Source organism: Bufo bufo, chromosome 5 (genome assembly GCF_905171765.1).
Source record: "Bufo bufo chromosome 5, aBufBuf1.1, whole genome shotgun sequence".
Taxonomy (NCBI): Eukaryota; Metazoa; Chordata; class Amphibia; order Anura; family Bufonidae; genus Bufo; species Bufo bufo.
The window spans coordinates 161,223,198-161,241,310 of NC_053393.1; the positions used below are offsets into that span (position 1 = coordinate 161,223,198).

Sequence of the window (18,113 nt, forward strand, 5' to 3'; positions counted from 1 at the left end):
TGCCAGAAGCTTGAAAGTCTCCGTCCGGCCCCATTAACCCTTAGGATACCAGAGTTTTGTTTTTTTGCGTTTTCATTTTTTCCCCCTATCTTCCTTGAGCCATAACTTTTTATTTTTTGCGGGACACGTACTTTCTATTGCCACCATTTAACGTGGAATACAATGTAGTGGGAAGCGGGGGGGAAAAAATTCCAAATGGGGTGGAATTGAAAAATAAAACGCAATTCCTCCACCGTTTAACGAGTTTTGTTCCCACAGCGTTCCCTCCGCGGCAAAACTGAGCCCTTCATTGTCTGGATCAGTACGATTACAACATCATTTTACCTCACCATATTCTGTCGCCTATAACTTTTTTATAGTTATGTTTTCTGAGCTGTGTGGGAGCTTATTTTTTGCGGGACAATCTTTAGCTTTTATTGATACCATTTTGGAGTGTGCGTGACTTTTTGATCACCCGCTATGCTAGGGAGGTTTGTTCCCATTGCAGACGTCTATTGGCAGCGCACCCCGTTTCCGGATGTTTTGATCCGCGCAATGAGGAGATGCAGATCCAGAGAGAAGTGGGTGCCAGGGAGGGGGGCAAGTATAATCTATATGAGGGAAGGGGTCATTATAGTGGTTGGATAACCCGGGATAATGTCCTTGTTTGTATTGGGAGCCATGACCCCTGCGCTACAAGGCAACAATGGCCACCCCAAGACTCTGTGCAGCCGCCTCTTCTCTCCGGTTAGGGTTGACTTGCTGCATTTAGGAATACCACAACAAAAAAACACTAAAAAGTCCCCCAAGTTAGCATCACAAACTTCCCAACATGGCAGTAGGTAAATAAGGGACAAATAGACACCACCCTGGGAACAGCCCAAACAGCAAGAATCACTAACACGGCGTGAAAAAGTGGAGGGGAAAAAACTTGTGGGGAAAATGAGCAGAAAAACGTGGTAACCGCCCGGAAAATGACAGGACGGTTCTGCACATGTTTGAGCGGGACTGGGACTGGCGCCAGGTTGTGTGCACGGAGCTGAGGAGATCCAGGGGCGGAACAAGGAGGAGACTCATTAACGCGCCAAAATCCAAAGCACCGGACAGTCCCGGGTGTTCTCCTCCTCAGGACGTTCTGCCGATCCTTCTATATAACATGCCGGTGGCGGCCGAGCTGACAGTGCCCAGCGCTCAGGAGCAGGTGAGTAGGACCGGACCGGCGGAGCGCTGACCGGCAGAAGCCCCGCTCACCCCCTTCTATCTTCTAGGGAGTCAATGGCGGGCCGCAGCACCAGGAGCCCCCGCAGGAGCGGCCGCAGCACCAGGAGCCCCCGCAGCACCAGGAGCCCCCACACGATGAGCTGCAGTACTTGGAGCAGATCCGGCACATCCTTCAGCGCGGACACCGCAAAGAGGACCGTACTGGTACCGGAACCATCTCCGTGTTCGGGATGCAGGCTCGGTACAGCCTCCGAGGTAAAGCTGCAGTCATTGCTGAGACCCTTGTACCCCGCGGTGGTCGGGGCCGTCACTTCTGTCAGTGGGGATTTTGACAGGTCCATTGTTTGTCGGGAATTCCCCCCCCCCCCCTGATCCGGCCATAGACTTCAATTATGACGGAATGGCTCTAAAGGCATTCCGTTATGCATTCCGTCATTGAATTGCGTTATGGTCGGTGGTAACGGAATCCATAACGCAATTCAGTGTACATCTGAACTTCAATCCTAGACAGCATCCCTTAAAGGGGTAGTCTCCTCATAGACGTTCCTGTCTCTTAAAGGGGTTGTCCCACAAAAAATATTCTACAGTTCTCAAACCAGCCCCTGGATCTGAATACTTTTGTAATTGCATGTAATTAAACATTTAGCATAGCCACTGAGTTATTTAATCAAATCTATCTGTATAGCGCCACCTGCTGTTTTTTCACTTTCCTATTTCTTTGTCCTGCTCACTGAGAAGGCCGCACATGCTCGGTTACATCCTTCAACTGCCTCCTGAGCTGTGATAGGAAGAGCAGATGGGGCGTTCCCCCCCGTAGCTGGAGCAGATGGAGCGTTCCCCCCCCGTAGCTGGAGCAGATGGAGCGTTCCCCCCCGTAGCTGGAGCAGATGGGGCGTTCCCCCCCGTAGCTGGAGCAGATGGGGCGTTCCCCCCCCGTAGCTGGAGCAGATGGGGCGTTCCCCCCCCGTAGCTGGAGCAGATGGGGCGTTCCCCCCCGTAGCTGGAGCAGATGGGGCGTTCCCCCCCCCGTAGCTGGAGCAGATGGGGCGTTCCCCCCCGTAGCTGGAGCAGATGGGGCGTTCCCCCCCGGAGCTGGAGCAGGTGGGGCGTTCCCCCCCGTAGCTGGAGCAGATGGGGCGTTCCCCCCCGTAGCTGGAGCAGATGGGGCGTTCCCCCCCGTAGCTGGAGCAGATGGGGCGTTCCCCCCGTAGCTGGAGCAGATGGGGCGCTCCCCCCGTAGCTGGAGCAGATGGGGCGCTCCCCCCCGTAGCTGGAGCAGATGGGGCGTTCCCCCCCGTAGCTGGAGCAGATGGGGCGTTCCCCCCCGTAGCTGGAGCAGATGGGGCGTTCCCCCCCGTAGCTGGAGCAGATGGGGCGTTCCCCCCCGTAGCTGGAGCAGATGGGGCGTTCCCCCCCCGTAGCTGGAGCAGATGGGGCGTTCCCCCCCGTAGCTGGAGCAGATGGGGCGTTCCCCCCCGTAGCTGGAGCAGATGGGGCGTTCCCCCCCGTAGCTGGAGCAGATGGGGCGTTCCCCCCCGTAGCTGGAGCAGATGGGGCGTTCCCCCCCGTAGCTGGAGCAGATGGGGCGCTCCCCCCGTAGCTGGAGCAGATGGGGCGCTCCCCCCGTAGCTGGAGCAGATGGGGCGCTCCCCCCGTAGCTGACAGCTTGATACAAATCTGGCTTCATTTTTTATATAATCATGGGAAAACTAAGAAGAATCCCCAAATTATCCTTAAATATTTTTTTTAATTTGTGTCCATATACATGTGTAGTTGCTATTGGTTACATCCACCTCTGACCTGTAGATTGGCAGTCCCATGCGCACCATCTTCATCTTTATGTAAGAATGCATTCACACGATCATATTTTGGTCCACTTCTGAGAAGTGTGTGGGTTTTTTTTTTTTTTTTTACAGATCGTAGCACTGGCATCCACTGCATGAAGGCCATGAGGTCATGTAGGTGTCGGATGTTTGGGACCCCAGCTGGGTACCCCCTAGGCTGCCCTGTAAGAGAGCCTCCGGTGCCCCCAGTGCACGTAAAGACATTCATTCAGTTACAATGTGTCGCTGGCCACAACTTCTCCCCATGAGCGAGAGAAGACTATTTTCTTTCTTTATTTTTTAAAGGGGTTGTCTTTACGATGCAACCGTTATGTAGAATACATTCTAATTAAGGCAATTAAGAAGAGATATAAACCGTGGCAGAACACACACCACTCTTTTCTGGCGTAAAAAAGTTGCAAACCCTGGCGCAGGTGGCGTTTCTACGCCACCCTTGCCACTTTCTGAAAAGACTGCTGAAGGATGTTCCTAATTTATGGCGAGGACATTACAGGGAGGAGGTATATGGGGAGAGCTACAACTCCCAGCATTTCCCCGGCTATTCTACTGAAATCATCGCTTCTTCAATTTATTCTCCTCCACACAAAGCTCCGCCTACCGATGTCATCACAGGTTTTTCCCCCTCCACTGATGAGCCCCGCCCCTCCTGCACTGATCACAAGACTGTGACATCATCACAGGTCCTTCAGCTCTTGTGCAGCCTTTGTGGGGTCTCTTCAGTCCCACGCAGCCTCTGCTGATGTAGTGCGGCAGAAGAAAAAAATTTATAATAAAATAAAATCGTCAAACACTAAAAGGGCGAATTAATCAAATTCATTTTAGGGAACCTGTCACTGGGATTGGATGTATAGCGCTGAGGACATGGGTTGCTAGATGGCCGCTAGCACATCCGCAATACCCAGTCCCCATAGCTCTGTGTGCTTTTATTGTGTAAAAAAAAAAGATTTGATACATATGCAAATTACCCTGAGATGAGTCCAGCGTGAAGGAGCCCAGCACCGCCCCGCATCCTCAGAATCTCCTCCTTGCTCCCCGACGTCAGAAAGCTTGAGCACCGTAATCTCGCGATGTGTGAGCTAGCGCATGCGCAGGGTCGTCAGTGTTCCTTCCCTGTGCTGGCATCAGCCTCAGGGAAGGAACTGCGCATGCGCTAGCTCACGCATCGCGAGATTACGGCGTCCTAGTTTTCTGACATCGGGGAGCAAGGAGGAGATTCTGAGGATGCGGGGCGGTGCTGGGCTCCTTCACGCTGGACTCATCTCAGGTTAATTTGCATATGGATCAAATCTGTCTTTTTACACAATAAAAGCACACAGAGCTATGGGGACTGGGTATTGCGGATGTGCTAGCGGCCATCTAGCAACCCATGTCCTCAGCTCTATACACAAAATCCCGGTGACAGGTTCCCTTTTAATTTATTTTGCAGCTCTAGAGGAAACTCTTAAAAACTGACAAACACCAAGGATATAGAAAACATAAGGGATGCTGGTGGCCCCTATAACCTCTCCCATTAGACATTGCCTATACTGAATAACGGAAGACTATGCGTTCCTCCTGAGATGCGAATCTCAAGATGATTGTTCTACTTAAAGGGTCCCACAAAGGACATTTATCTCCTATCTATGTCAGCCCTATAGGCACTGAGGAGAGCAGGAGGGGACATGTCTGACCATTGTGCTCTCCCCAGTTTAGTGAACCATGGGGCAAACAGCGATCACACATTTATCACCTGTATTGTAACCCCCAACCATAATTCAGTGGAACTGCACGAGGTCCGTTGTTACATCCAAACAGGAGGACACCACAGCGTCTCAACAAGACCTAACATGTCTGCATAGGAGGTGTAGACACAAAACAGGAGAATTAATGCTTAATGTCAAATAGTGGCTTCAAGACCCTCAGTGAACTGATTTTAGGCCCCCCACTCTTATTCTGACTCTGGTACTTCAGGGACTTTTGTAATGCCTCAGAGTTACTATTTCATATACTATTTGTAATACCTCCAGTATTACTATTTCATACTTGGTTACTGAATTTATATATTTCTTATGCAATGTAAATGTAACGACATGAAATTAACTTGGTTCACCAGCAGATAGAGTATGGTTGGCATTGTTCTGTAACAAGAATGGAACTCTCCGTTCTATTCCTCCCCTCTTTGGTAGGAGTGGGCTAGTCCGACTTCCTAGCTAGGGAGGGGGGAATAAGGAGGACCCTTTCCCACCTGAGTGAGGATGCAGCTCCTAGAGCACCCATTCCCCACAATCAAAGTAAGGACTTGAATAAAGTCTTGGGATCGGACACAGCAAAGTGAACATCAACATCCAGCTTCTGCAGACCCTGCTGTGAAGTGGGGAAAATGGGCCTAAGACACCCTAATCGCCGAACGACCACTAGGCCAGTAACATCTAATTCCAGAACTGCAACCTACCACCATACCTCCTGAGCGGGTGTCAGAAGATGATTGCACTAAAGTCTGCTCCTACTGTCTGCATTTTAAAGGGGTTGTCAGAGTTATTTTTTTATTCTTTGTTTCTAACTAGGCCAATGTAACAGGTTTCCAATTAACTCCCTTTATCCTCAGTGGCTGGTTTCTCAGATTTCCCTGAGGGTCACATGACCTGTGATGTCAGCTTCTCTCCCTGCTCTGATAATGTTGGTGCACAAGCCTGAGAGATCTGTACACTAGTGTCATTATACAGCTGGGACTTGTAGTTCTACACATACAACATGCTGCTGAGTCTCCCAGCAGGCAGACATGTCACTCAGGGCAGCTCTTGTATTCGCTCACTTTACCGAGCAGGGGGAGAGACAGAGATTGTTGTTATTGCATGTAAACAAAGGGCCAGAAGAGAACCAGGGAAATGACCAAATAGATTTGTTTATTTTATAATTTTTTTTGCCTAAAACTTGCTTAGCTTAGTTATATATCGGTGACCATCAGATTTACAGTGCTATATATTTTTTATTTTTATAACTCTGACAACCCCTTTTAAGTTCTACGTTGCACTTGGTAAAAGGACTTTGTTACGTTCAATTCTGGCCTCATTCTTCAGTGCTACAACTTTCACTGCAACGGCCTGAGGTAGGACACCATGACACAATTGGACTACTTCAGGGTCACTACCACTCCAATTCTCTATTCCGGCTCCCATGGGGGCTCACTGCACACTGGTACTTCCAGAAGGCTCATTAATCACTATTGAGGTTGTCGCCTTCCAGATTACACTGATCAGTTAAAAGGGTTGTCTGGTCGGTGAAATCGTTTTGGAAGTCATTTAGCTAAATGGGGATTTCCTGTGTGTTGTGAGGGACCAGAAAGTAGAGACTGGCAGATACCTTGAAAGCATCAGAATGGGAGCGACGGGAGACCTCTGACTTTATGTTTATTTATTTTTTGCTATTCTAACCCTGTTTAAAAAAAAAATTATATATACACCTCCTGGAAAAGTCCTTTTTAATTTGGGTATTTTGTTTCCTCAGATCAGTTCCCTCTGCTGACCACAAAGCGCGTGTTCTGGAAAGGCGTGCTGGAAGAACTGCTGTGGTTTATCAAGGTGAAGTCTGGCAGAATGCATGCAAGTTGTGGTTTGCTCCGTGGCACTTGGCTCCCAGCTTCGGGTTGATGGATTTTTTGGTTGTTCAGTCTGCATTAACATCACCTCAGATATGCTAACACTGCTTCCCCCATCACTTATATAGCAGTATCAAGGGGTTGAAACTGCTCACAGACTACCTATAAAATGTGATACTGCAGGCCATAGCATTAAGTTTCTGTTCTTTCTGGCAAAAAAGGCAACCATATTGATACATTTTTTTAACCTTTTATTGATATACATCAAGTTTATGATTTGAAAGACCGTTGTTTTATACAGATCTATGATATCCCCATGCCACCCCCTAGCTGGTATAGATGTCAGTCTTTTTTTTACACCAGAAAACTGGCATCAAAGAAGGTAAATAGGCCCTCTCCAAACCCCCTTTTCGGGAAAGTGGGGAGGGCAGCGGAGAAATGCCACTTGATCAAAACAGAACTGGCATGAGGGGGAATGATAAATGTTTGTTCAACCTCCTTTTTCAAGACTTCTGCAATTCGCCCTGGCATCTATATATCTGCTTCAGGGCACATCCTGAATGATGGCAGCAGAGTCTTACCTAATCCGGGCTTGCTCACAGTTTCGCCTAACAGCAATGCCATGTATAAAGAATGGTGTTAAAAAATCCTCCAGGAGCAACTTCTCCCAACGAGAAGCAATCTGGTGATGAACAGTGCTCTTTCCAGCATGATGGGGCACCATGTCACAAGGCAAGGGTGATAACTAAGGGTACTTTCACACTTGCGGCAGAGGATTCCGGCAGGCAGTTCCGTCAAAACGTATGCAAACTGATGGCATTTGTCAGACGGATCAGGATCCTGTTCCGTATGACAAATGCATTGAAATGCCAGATCCGTCTCTCCGGTGTCATCTTGAAAAAAACGGGTCCGGCATTTATATTTTTTTCACATTTTTTGCGGTCTGAGCATGCACAGACCGCAATACCGGATCCGTTTTGCCGGAACACTCGGGGCTGGATCCGGCATAAATGCATTTGAATGGGAAAAAATGACGGGCATTTCGGCAAGTGTTCTGGAATTTTGTACGGAGATAAAACCGTAGCATGCTGCAGTATTATCTCCGTCCTGAAAAGGCAAAAAGAGTGAACTGAAGACATCCTGAACGGATTGCCCTCCATTTAGGATAAAACTGATCAGTTCTTTTCCAGTATTGAGCCCCTAAGACGGAAATCTATGCCGGAAAAGGAAAAACGCAAGTGTAAAAGTAGCTTAAGTGGGTCCGTCAACAAAACATTGAAATTTTGGATCTGTGGTCTGGAAACTCCCCAGGTCTTCATCCCATTGAGAACCTGTGGCCAATCCACCAAAAAATGGGTATGGAAATTGTAATAAACTCCAAGCACTGATTAGGTAAGAATGGGTTGCTATCAGTCAGGATTTGGCCCAGAAGCTGACATCTAGTGTGCCAGGGCCAACTGCAGAAGTCTTCAAAAAGAAGAGTCAACACTGGAAATATTGAGTCTTTGCAGAAATTTGATTTGTCAATAAAAGTTGAAAAGAAAAAACCTATGAAATGCTTATAATTAGGGTTGAGCGAATCGGGTTCAGATTGCTGTATCGGAACCAGATTATTTTAACAATTTCGTTAAGAATATTGGCTCTGTTCTACTGTAAAATGTATGGCCTCTGCGGAGGTCTTTCCGAAGTTTCAGCAAATATTGTGAGACTTACTTTGTCTCATCTTTATCACGTGCCACTTCATTTAGGGTCCATTCACATGTCCAAGTGTTTTGCGGTCAGCAAAACACGTACACCAGCCATGTACGTTCCACATTTTGCGGACCGCATGTGGCCGGCACTGATAGAAATGGCTGTGGGGCCGCAGTGCGGATGCAGACAGCACACTGTGTGGTGTCCGCATCTTTTTCAGCCCGATTGAAATGAATGGGTCCACACCTGTTCCGCAAAATTGCGGAACAGATGCATACCCATTTGTGTGAATGGACCCTTCGCATAATATTACTATATCAAAATACGAAGCTGCACAAGACTTAGTTAATGAGGCACTTCAGAAAGAACTCTGCAGAGGCCGTACATTTTACAGTAGAACAGAGCCGATATACTTAAAGGGAATCTGTCACGTGGATTTTGTGTATAGAGCTGAGGACATGGGTTGATGGCCGCTAGCACATCCGCAATACCCAGTCCCCATAGCTCTGTGTGCTTTTATTGTGTAAAAAAAAAAACGATTTGATACATATGCAAATTACCCTGAGATGAGTCAGAGCTTGAAAATATGACTCTTCTCTGGTCACACAAGTAAGATATGATTCTTTCATGTTAATTTGCATATGTATCAAATCGCTTTTTTTTTTTATACACAATAAAAGCACACAGAGCTTTGGGGACTGGATATTACGGATGTGCTAGCCGTGATCTAGCAACCCATGTCCTCAGCTCTATACACAAAATCCCGGTGACGGGTTCCCTTTTAACGAAGTTTTAACAATGAACCCGAACCCGATTTGCTCAACCCTACTTATAATTGTACTTCAGTATGCCATAGAAACAGCTGACGAAAAGATCAAAAAACGCTGAAGTTGCAAACTGTGAAAACCAAAGCTTGTGTATGTCTTGAAACGCTTGGTCATGACTATAACAAGGCTTACAGGGTTCAGTTGGGAACTGGGATTTATTATTGAGGTGGTGCAATGCATCTTAGTGGCCAGTAGATGTCCCTGTTGCACTTGATTATTGTGACTATCTTGTTTGGCAAACATAATTTGTATTCATAACCAATAATATCAGAATGCTCTACTTTACCCATATTTTCTTACATTTATAATAGTTTTATTTTGACCATAAGATGGCTCTCTAGCAGTATATTTAGTGCCAGCAACAAAGCCGATCCTATGGGGAAAGACATGTATATTTTTCTCAAAGGCGTTGTGCTGGAAATATTTCCCTGCTTACATACAGGGTCTGAGCTCATTCCTGGCACTAAATATATATGGTTCCTGTATGGAGCCAAATTATGACTGATTAAATGCAGCCTAAACCTCAACATCTTATAGTAGGTGTTTTGATATCAGACCTTTTCATTGCTTAGTTTGTGCTTGCTGATTTAACCCTGTGAGTGCTGTGGACACCAGTATGACGTCCCAGCAATGCTTGAGATCAGAGAATGCGATCACCACCCACTCCGGCTTTAAAACGATGCTGTGACTCCACAGTTACGTTGAGCTGCAGTTCTGGTGCTAAAGTCACTATATAGCATTTCGTTGACCCGAAATGTGTGAAAAGCAGGGCTGTGGAGTCGGTAAGCCAACGTTATGACTCTTGCATTTTGTAACACTTCGACTCCTTCATAAATGGTTGACAATTTAGTTATAAGGCATTTACTGTAGTAAAATGGTAACATTGGACTTTTTCTTACTATCATATAAGTCATCAAGTTACTTAGAATGTAAGCCATATTTATTGGAATATAATTTCTGACAGTTAGAAAAAGCTATAAATGTATGTCCTGGAAATGCTGAGAATCATCAAGTCTAAATAGGAATGAGAGAGAAACATTTAAAAAGTGTAGCTTCCATGGGTGTAACTGTACCCTTGCCATGGGGCCCATATGTAATTTGGGTTTTCTGATATGTGGTGCTATTATACAGTCATGTGAAAAAATTAGGACACCCTTTGAAAGCATGTGGTTTTTTGTAACATTTTTAATAAATGGTTATTTCATCTCCGTTTCAACAATACAGAGAGATTAAAGTAATCCAACTAAACAAAGAAAACTGAAGAAAAGTCTTTTCAAGATCTTCTGTAAATGTCATTCTACCAAAATGCCTATTCTAACTGAGGAAAAAGATAGGACACCCTCACATGTATTCCCTCTTAAATTGGCTCAGATCTCACACAGGTATATCACACCAGGTGCACATAATTAGTAGATCGTTACTCTGCATGTTGAATGAGGCTTGCCCTATTTAAACCTCAGACATTTAGTTTGGTGTGCTCCTGACTGTTGAAGTGAGAGTGAGCACCATGGTGAGAGCAAAAGAGCTGTCAGAGGACTTCAGAAAAAAGATTGTAGCAGCCTATGAGTCTGGGAAGGGATTTAAAAAGATCTCAAAAGATTTTGAAATCAGCCATTCCACTGTCCGGAAGATAGTCTACAAGTGGAGGGCTTTCAAAACAACTGCCAACATGCCCAGGACTGGTCGCCCCAGCAAGTTCACCCCAAGAGCAGACCGCAAGATGCTAAAAGAGGTATCCAAAAACCCTAAAGTGTCATCTCGAGAACTACAGCAGGCTCTGGCTACTGTTGATGTAGAAGTACATGCCTCTACAATCAGAAAGAGACTGTACAAGTTTAACTTGCATGGGAGGTGTGCAAGGAGGAAACCTTTGCTTTCCAAGAGAAACATCGAGGCCAGACTGACATTTGCCAGCGATAAAGTTGACAAAGACCAGGACTTCTGGAATAATGTTCTTTGGACAGATGAGTCCAAAATTGAATTATTTGGACACAACAGCAGAGGACATGTTTGGCGTAAACACAACACAGCATTCCAAGAAAAGAACCTCATACCAACTGTGAAGCATGGAGGTGGAAGTGTCATGGTTTGGGGCTGCTTTGCTGCAGCAGGACCTGGTCAGCTCACCATCATAGAATCCACGATGAATTCTACTGTGTATCAGAAGGTGCTTGAAGAACATGTGAGACCATCAGTTAGAAAATTAAAGCTGAAGCGGAACTGGACCATGCAACATGACAATGACCCAAAACATACTAGTAAATCAACCAAAGATTGGCTGAAAAAGAAGAAATGGAGAGTCCTGGAATGGCCAAGTCAAAGTCCAGATTTGAATCCCATTGAGATGCTGTGGGGTGACTTGAAAAGGGCTGTACGTGCAAGAAACCCCTCAAACATCTCACAGCTGAAAAAGTTCTGCATTGAGGAGTGGGGTAAAATTTCCTCAGACCGATGTCGAAGACTGGTAGATGGCTACAAGAACCGTCTCACTGCAGTTATTTCAGCCAAAGGAGGTAACACTCGCTATTAGGGGCAAGGGTGTCCTATCTTTTTCCTCAGTTAGAATAGGCATTTTTGTAGAATGACATTTACAGAAGATCTTGAAAAGACTTTTCTTCAGTTTTCTTTGTTTAGTCGGATTACTTTAATCTCTCTGTATTGTTGAAACGGAGATGAAATAACCATTTATTAAAAATGTTACAAAAAACCACATGCTTTCAAAGGGTGTCCTAATTTTTTCACAAGACTGTATATACCTTTATTGCCATTTGTGCTGCAGTTTTATTTTTCTTACATTAGGTGGTGGGAGCCCCATGTTTTGCTGTGGAGCGCTATAAATTACAGTTATGCCCCTGGTAGCTGCTGTTTTCAGTGCTCCCCAGAAAAAGGGTTATCTGGGAATAAATAACCTTTCACAGGTGCCGCAGCCTGCCTCTTCTATGGGAAGATTCATACTTTCCTGGTATTGGCAGCTCCGGTCCTGCTTGGTGGCTTCCGTGCGTCTGTCTTTCAGTCCGCGGCTTGTTTACTTCCTCTCCTGCAAGTGTGATTGGCTGCAGCGGTGTAGGTGATCAAGACAAATTAAACAAGTCCACAGTCCAGAAGATAGACACACGGGAGCCGTTACACAGCATCACAGCGGCAGGAAGTAGGTAAGGCTACTTTCACACTTGCGGCAGAGAGATTCGGCAAGCAGTTCCGTCGCCGGAACTGCCTGCCGGATCAGGCAAAATATATGTTAACTGATGGCATTGGTAAGACTGATCAGGATCCTGATCAGTCTTTAAAATACCTGATCAGTCGAAAAAATGCATTGAAATGCCGGATCCGTCTTTCCGGTGTCATCCGGCAAAAACGGATCCGGCATTTATTTTTTCACCTTTTTTTTCAGTCTGCGCATACCGGAAGGACGGATCCGGCATTCAGGCAAGTCTTCAGTTTTTTTAGCCGGAGATAAAACCGTAGCATGCTACGGTTTTCTCTTTTGCCTGATCAGTCAAAACGACTGAACTGAAGACATCCTGATGCAAACTGAACGGATTACTCTCCATTCAGAATGCATGGGGATATACCTGATCAGTTCTTTTCCGGTATAGAGCCCCTGTGACGGAACTCTATGCCGGAAAAGAAAAACGCAAGTGTGGAAGTACCCTTAGTGTGATTCTTTCCATAATGGTGGCAAGTGAAAAGTTACTTATTCCTGTTCTGTCTAGGCGTTCTGAGATGACTGAGCATGCCCAGTATTGAACGTCCTCCTCTGGTCTTCACTACTGAGCATGTGCAGCACTGGTTCAGGCGCTAACTTTGGGTCTTTCTAGCAGTATGAAGACTGATAGAAGATAAAATATATGTATGTTAAATATTTCTAAACTTGTATGAAAGTTTAAGGGGTTGTTCAGAGCTGAACCCAGACATATCCCCATCTTTCCCCCCCCCTTCCCTCCGGCCCCCTGATATCAGCATTTTAAGGCATTCTATGGAGTTCTGAGGACATACCGGGCTCTCCATAGTGACTGCTGGGCGGAGGCTTCCTCCCAGAACTGAGCCCGGTGACGTCACCGTCATTAATGGGCGGGCTTTAGTGCTGTAAACTGCTCGGCTAGCGCTAAAGCCTGTCCATCTGAGCCGGTGACATAACCCGAAACACTGCTGGGCGGAAGCCTCTGCCTAGCAGTGTGCTATTGTAAACAAACGGCCCTTGCCCTGTGCGATTCAGCGCAGGGCAAGGGAGAGCATCGGAGCATGAAATACTCCAATAATCATGTCAGAGGGGTGAAGATGGGGATATCCAGGTTCACAATATTAAATTATTTTTATTTTTTTCTTTAAGGTGGAGTCACTACATTTCTACCAACTCCACCCAAAACTAGCTTTGACTCCACATCTTTGGGTGAAAACATTATTTTATCACCCCCTCTTCCCCCTGCTCCCCTCCCACCAGAACAATCAGTTTGTGTGCCCTTTGATTTTTGCATTTACAGGCCCTATTTTATTAAAGAAATACTTGGAGTAGGGTCTACATGATCAAAGGTCCCCTAGTTACATGCACATACGTGAAATTGCATTAAGAACTTGTGTAAAACTGCACATGATTTTGATCATGTGATTTCCTATTAATAAGAAATGGTAAGTATTCTATAAAAAAAAAGGTATCACCTGTGCATTGATAACGTGTCTGAAGTGCATTCGCCAATACTTACTTTATTGGGCCCATATGACTGCTTACTTTTTCTATTTTAATCTTAAGGGTTCTACAAATTCAAAAGAGCTCTCTGCAAAAGGTGTGAAAATTTGGGATGCAAATGGTTCCAGGGAATTTTTGGATAAGCAAGGATTTGTATCGCGTGAGGAAGGAGACCTTGGACCTGTATATGGATTTCAGTGGCGACACTTTGGGGCTGAGTACGAAGGCAGTCAAACAGGTAAAGTGAACATGGACTTTGATAGATGTATTTCTCTATAACCCTTCATTACCATTATCCTCCCATTTTGTTAGATTACACAGGGAAAGGTGTGGACCAGCTACAGAGCGTGATTGACACCATCAAGAAAAATCCTGATGATAGGAGGATCATCATGTGTAGCTGGAACCCTAAAGGTACAAACTCTTGTAATGGCAGAGCATGTGATATCTGTATAAAGCAGTCATTAAGGTCAGTAGTGTTTTAGCTATAAAAACCGCCATTGCATACAAGATTGGCGGTAAGGGATGGTACTTATGCAAGCAGAAAAGGCACCTTGTCATTCTTGTGTCTCCTCTGTCAAAGTAATACAGCAAAGTTTGACTTTGGTACGCATATTCAGGGACATGGTAGTAATCCACATGTTCCAAGGGGGATTGACGATGTTTTAGGAATATGTTAGGAAAATAGTGCCAGTCACTATGAATGCCCTAATTTATTAACCTGGTATGCGTAGGCAAGGGGATGCCAGACAGACAGGTATATCATACTGTGAAGTCTGCCTTTAATAGAGTGTTTCTATTACAGATCTTTCCTTGATGGCACTGCCACCTTGTCATGCTCTGTGCCAGTTCTATGTGCTTAACAATGAGCTGTCATGCCAGTTGTACCAGCGATCTGGAGACATGGGCCTTGGAGTGCCATTCAATATTGCCAGCTATGCTCTATTAACTTACATGATTGCACACGTCACAGGACTGAAGGTATTGTGTATCGTTCTAACCTCTGTACTTTAACTGCACGCTGGTGAATCTTTCATTTTGCCAGCTACATTTGAGGTTTAGGTTATGTGCACACTGCGTCTGAGCCCTGTGTTTGGCACATACACCAGGACATGTGTACGTCAACTGTATGCACACCGCCCCATTTAGGAGGCAAAGAGTGTCCTTGTGGCCTCCATTGGTGTGTACCTTGTAATGTTTTTTTTTTTACAGTTGGCCTCAATGAACAACATATGTCTGTAGAGTGACGTGGGAGTTTTTTTTTTTTAGATATTTTTATATATAGTTTCATATGGTTTATACCTCTGACAATGGGCTCAAACACTGAGTCCTAAAGGGGTTTTCCTGGGTATATTCTGTTGGTTGCACACGTCCGTTAGTGTTTTGCGGATCCGCAAAACACAGACACTGGCAATGTGCCTTCTGCATTTTGTGGACTGCACATCGCCGGCACTTAATAGAAAAAGCCTAATCTTGTCCGCAATTGCAGACAAGAATAAGGCTACTTTCACACTAGCGTTCGGAGTGGGTCCGTCTGATGTCTGCTCAGACGGATCCGCTCCTATAATGCAGACGTTTGCATCCGTTCAGAACGGATCCGTCTGCATTATAACTTAGAAAAATTTCTAAGTGTTAAAGTAGCCTGAACGGATCCGTCCAGACTTTACATTGAAAGTCAATGGGGGACGGATCCGCTTGAAGATTGAGCCATATAGTGTCCTCTTCAAGCGGATCCGTCCCCATTGACTTACATTGTAAGTCTGGACGGATCCGTTTGCCTCCGCACGGCCAGGCGGACACCCGAACGCTGCAAGCAGCATTCAGGTGTCCGCTCGCTGAGCGGAGGCTGAACGCTGCCAGACTGATGCATTCTCAGCGGATCCGCCTCCACTGAGAATGCATTAGGGCTGGACGGCTGCGTTCGGGGCCGCTTGTGAGCCCCTTCAAACGGAGCTCACGAGCGGACACCCGACCGCAGGTGTGAAAGTAGCCTAAGACGTTCTATTTTTTTTATTTTTTTTGGGAACGGAATTCCGTTCCGCAAAATGCGGAACAGATTTGTGGACGTTTGAATGGAGCCTAAGGGTGTGATCAATTGTAAAGGGAAATATTGCCCTATGTCGAGCAAGCAGTGGCTGGAACTTGGCTAGATATTGTCTGTAATCTGGACACGAGAGCCTGCCTAATGAGTATTCATCTTGAGGACCCACCATTTTGGTTCTACCTCTGAAATTGTTTCATGATTTATAACTGGAAGCAATAAGAAACTGCACGTGTTCAGCGTTTGAGAGGAATATATGCGTAGACTACTGGAAAGGGTTATTACTTCTTTCTCTCTTACTGTCTTACTAACCATGTGTTTTTGTTTTATTTTATTCATTCAGCTTGGTGACTTTATCCACACTTTGGGTGATGCTCATGTCTACCTTAACCATGTCGAGCCATTGCAGAGTCAAGTAAGTAAAGAAACTATCATTTTGGGGAGATTTTTGTTTAATACGTTAATACATTTTAATGTAACATCCAGGAATCACTTGCGGCGATAAGTCTTTTCATTGAGAAATCTCATGGGAGAGCTGCAGTACAATCGACACCAGACTGACTCCTCTTACCTGATCTCATAATAAATCTAGTGCATGTTTTTTAGCGACAATTCTTTTTTTTTCTTTTTTTTGTTGTTGCTGCTTATGATTATTTGAAAATTTTACAAAAATTTGACTTTCATATTTCAAAGCACACGTTGGAGATTCATGTAGAGTGTAGCTCAGTACAATAGAAGAGACAAGCTGGTTGGATGCATTTTAATTGGTTGTCTCATTGCGCCTGGAACAAGACATCCATTACACTGAATTTTGATGACAAGAAAAATATATATATTTTTTTTTTTTTCTGTTAAGCTTTTTTACTCAATATGACTTGTACTGCATTTTAGGTGTTTTATTTTGGAACAAAAGTTGACAAGGTTATGTCTTTATATTTCAGCTTCAAAGGAAACCTAAGCCATTTCCTAAACTTAAAATCCTACGGACAGTGGAAAACATCAATGACTTCAAAGCGGAAGATTTCCAGCTTGAAGGCTACGACCCTCATCCCACCATTAGAATGGAAATGGCTGTGTGATATTTTCAGAAGTGTTTTTTTCTTCTTGCTGTAGTAATTGATGTAAATTATTTTAGCATTTGTACTAAACATGTGAATTCGAAGCTTCTCTTCTTGGCTGTTTACTTGTATGTGTAGCCAACGTGGTATTAATATACTGTTTTAGAAAGTTTTCTTGTGTTTAAGAAATGTATTATAGTCATTAACTGGAAAGCAGACTCATTGTGGGGGTGTGTATCCTTAACCCCTTAGTGACCACCGATGCATGTTTTTACGGCGGTCACTAAGGCGCCTTAGGCTGGGCTGCTGCTTTTTTACATGGGAGCTTCGGCCCTGCTCTAACAGCCCGGACTGGCAAGAGTGCCGGTCCGGGCTGTTTAAAACTTTACATGGCACAGGCAATGGCACTTGCCAGATGTAATGTGCCGATGTGTGTAAAGGCTCTGATGTAGGCCCCAGACCAGCCTTCAGTAATTTCCAGCAGGGGTTTTATTGCAAAAAAGTTATAATATGTAAATAAAACTATGTATTTGGTATCACTGTAATCGTACTGACCCAGAGAATAAAGATATGATATTTATACTGAAAAATAACGCCGTAAAATTTATAACAAACGCAGTGGGAGTATTGCTGTTTTTCCCATCTCCCTCCCAGAAAGAGTTAATAAAAGTTAATCAGAAAGTTGTGTACCCAAAAATGGCGCCATTAAAAACTAGCCCTCTCATAAAGCTATATAGATGGAAAGATAAAAATAGCTCGTGGAACGCAACGATGAAAAAGAAAACCGCTTGGTCAGAGGCTCAAAACTTGCTGGTCACTAAGGGGTTAATACAACTATGATGCCAACCTACTTCTCTTAAAGGGAAGCTGTCACCACTATCTTGGACTATTATCTGCAGTAATACAGGAGTCCAGATCACTACTTTTTATAATAACATAAGTATAGACGAATCAAATGTGATATAGATATGTTGTAAAGAGCTGCTTTATTAGGGCTGATAATACTGTGTCTGCTACATACATCAATTACTGAGTGATCAAAGGGATATATATGTCTTTAGTAGTAAGAGGTAGTATATCCTCCTGATATGCCATCATTGATCATGGGGGTTCATCTGGTGGGAACCCCACTAATCCTCAGAATGAGGGATTACTGCTGCTCCTTCACAGTATTTCCCTGCACCGCAAGTGGT

General features: G+C 44.9%; 1 protein-coding gene across 2 annotated transcripts; it reads left to right on the forward strand.

Annotated features, from left to right (window-relative positions):
- Positions 1–1,031: 1,031 nt before the first annotated feature.
- On the forward strand, positions 1,032–17,350 carry TYMS (thymidylate synthetase). 2 transcript variants are annotated; one of them, XM_040431795.1, is made up of 9 exons: positions 1,032–1,180; positions 1,248–1,283; positions 1,332–1,455; positions 6,528–6,601; positions 13,885–14,059; positions 14,134–14,235; positions 14,627–14,802; positions 16,206–16,277; positions 16,804–17,350. In XM_040431795.1, exons 1-9 carry the CDS (start codon positions 1,136–1,138, stop codon positions 16,939–16,941), a joined length of 942 nt encoding a protein of 313 aa, XP_040287729.1. In that variant the 5' UTR covers positions 1,032–1,135; the 3' UTR covers positions 16,942–17,350. The 2 variants fall into 2 exon arrangements, with proteins under 2 accessions (XP_040287729.1, XP_040287728.1); XM_040431794.1 differs by having other exon boundaries at positions 1,033–1,180; positions 1,248–1,455.
- Positions 17,351–18,113: the final 763 nt, after the last annotated feature.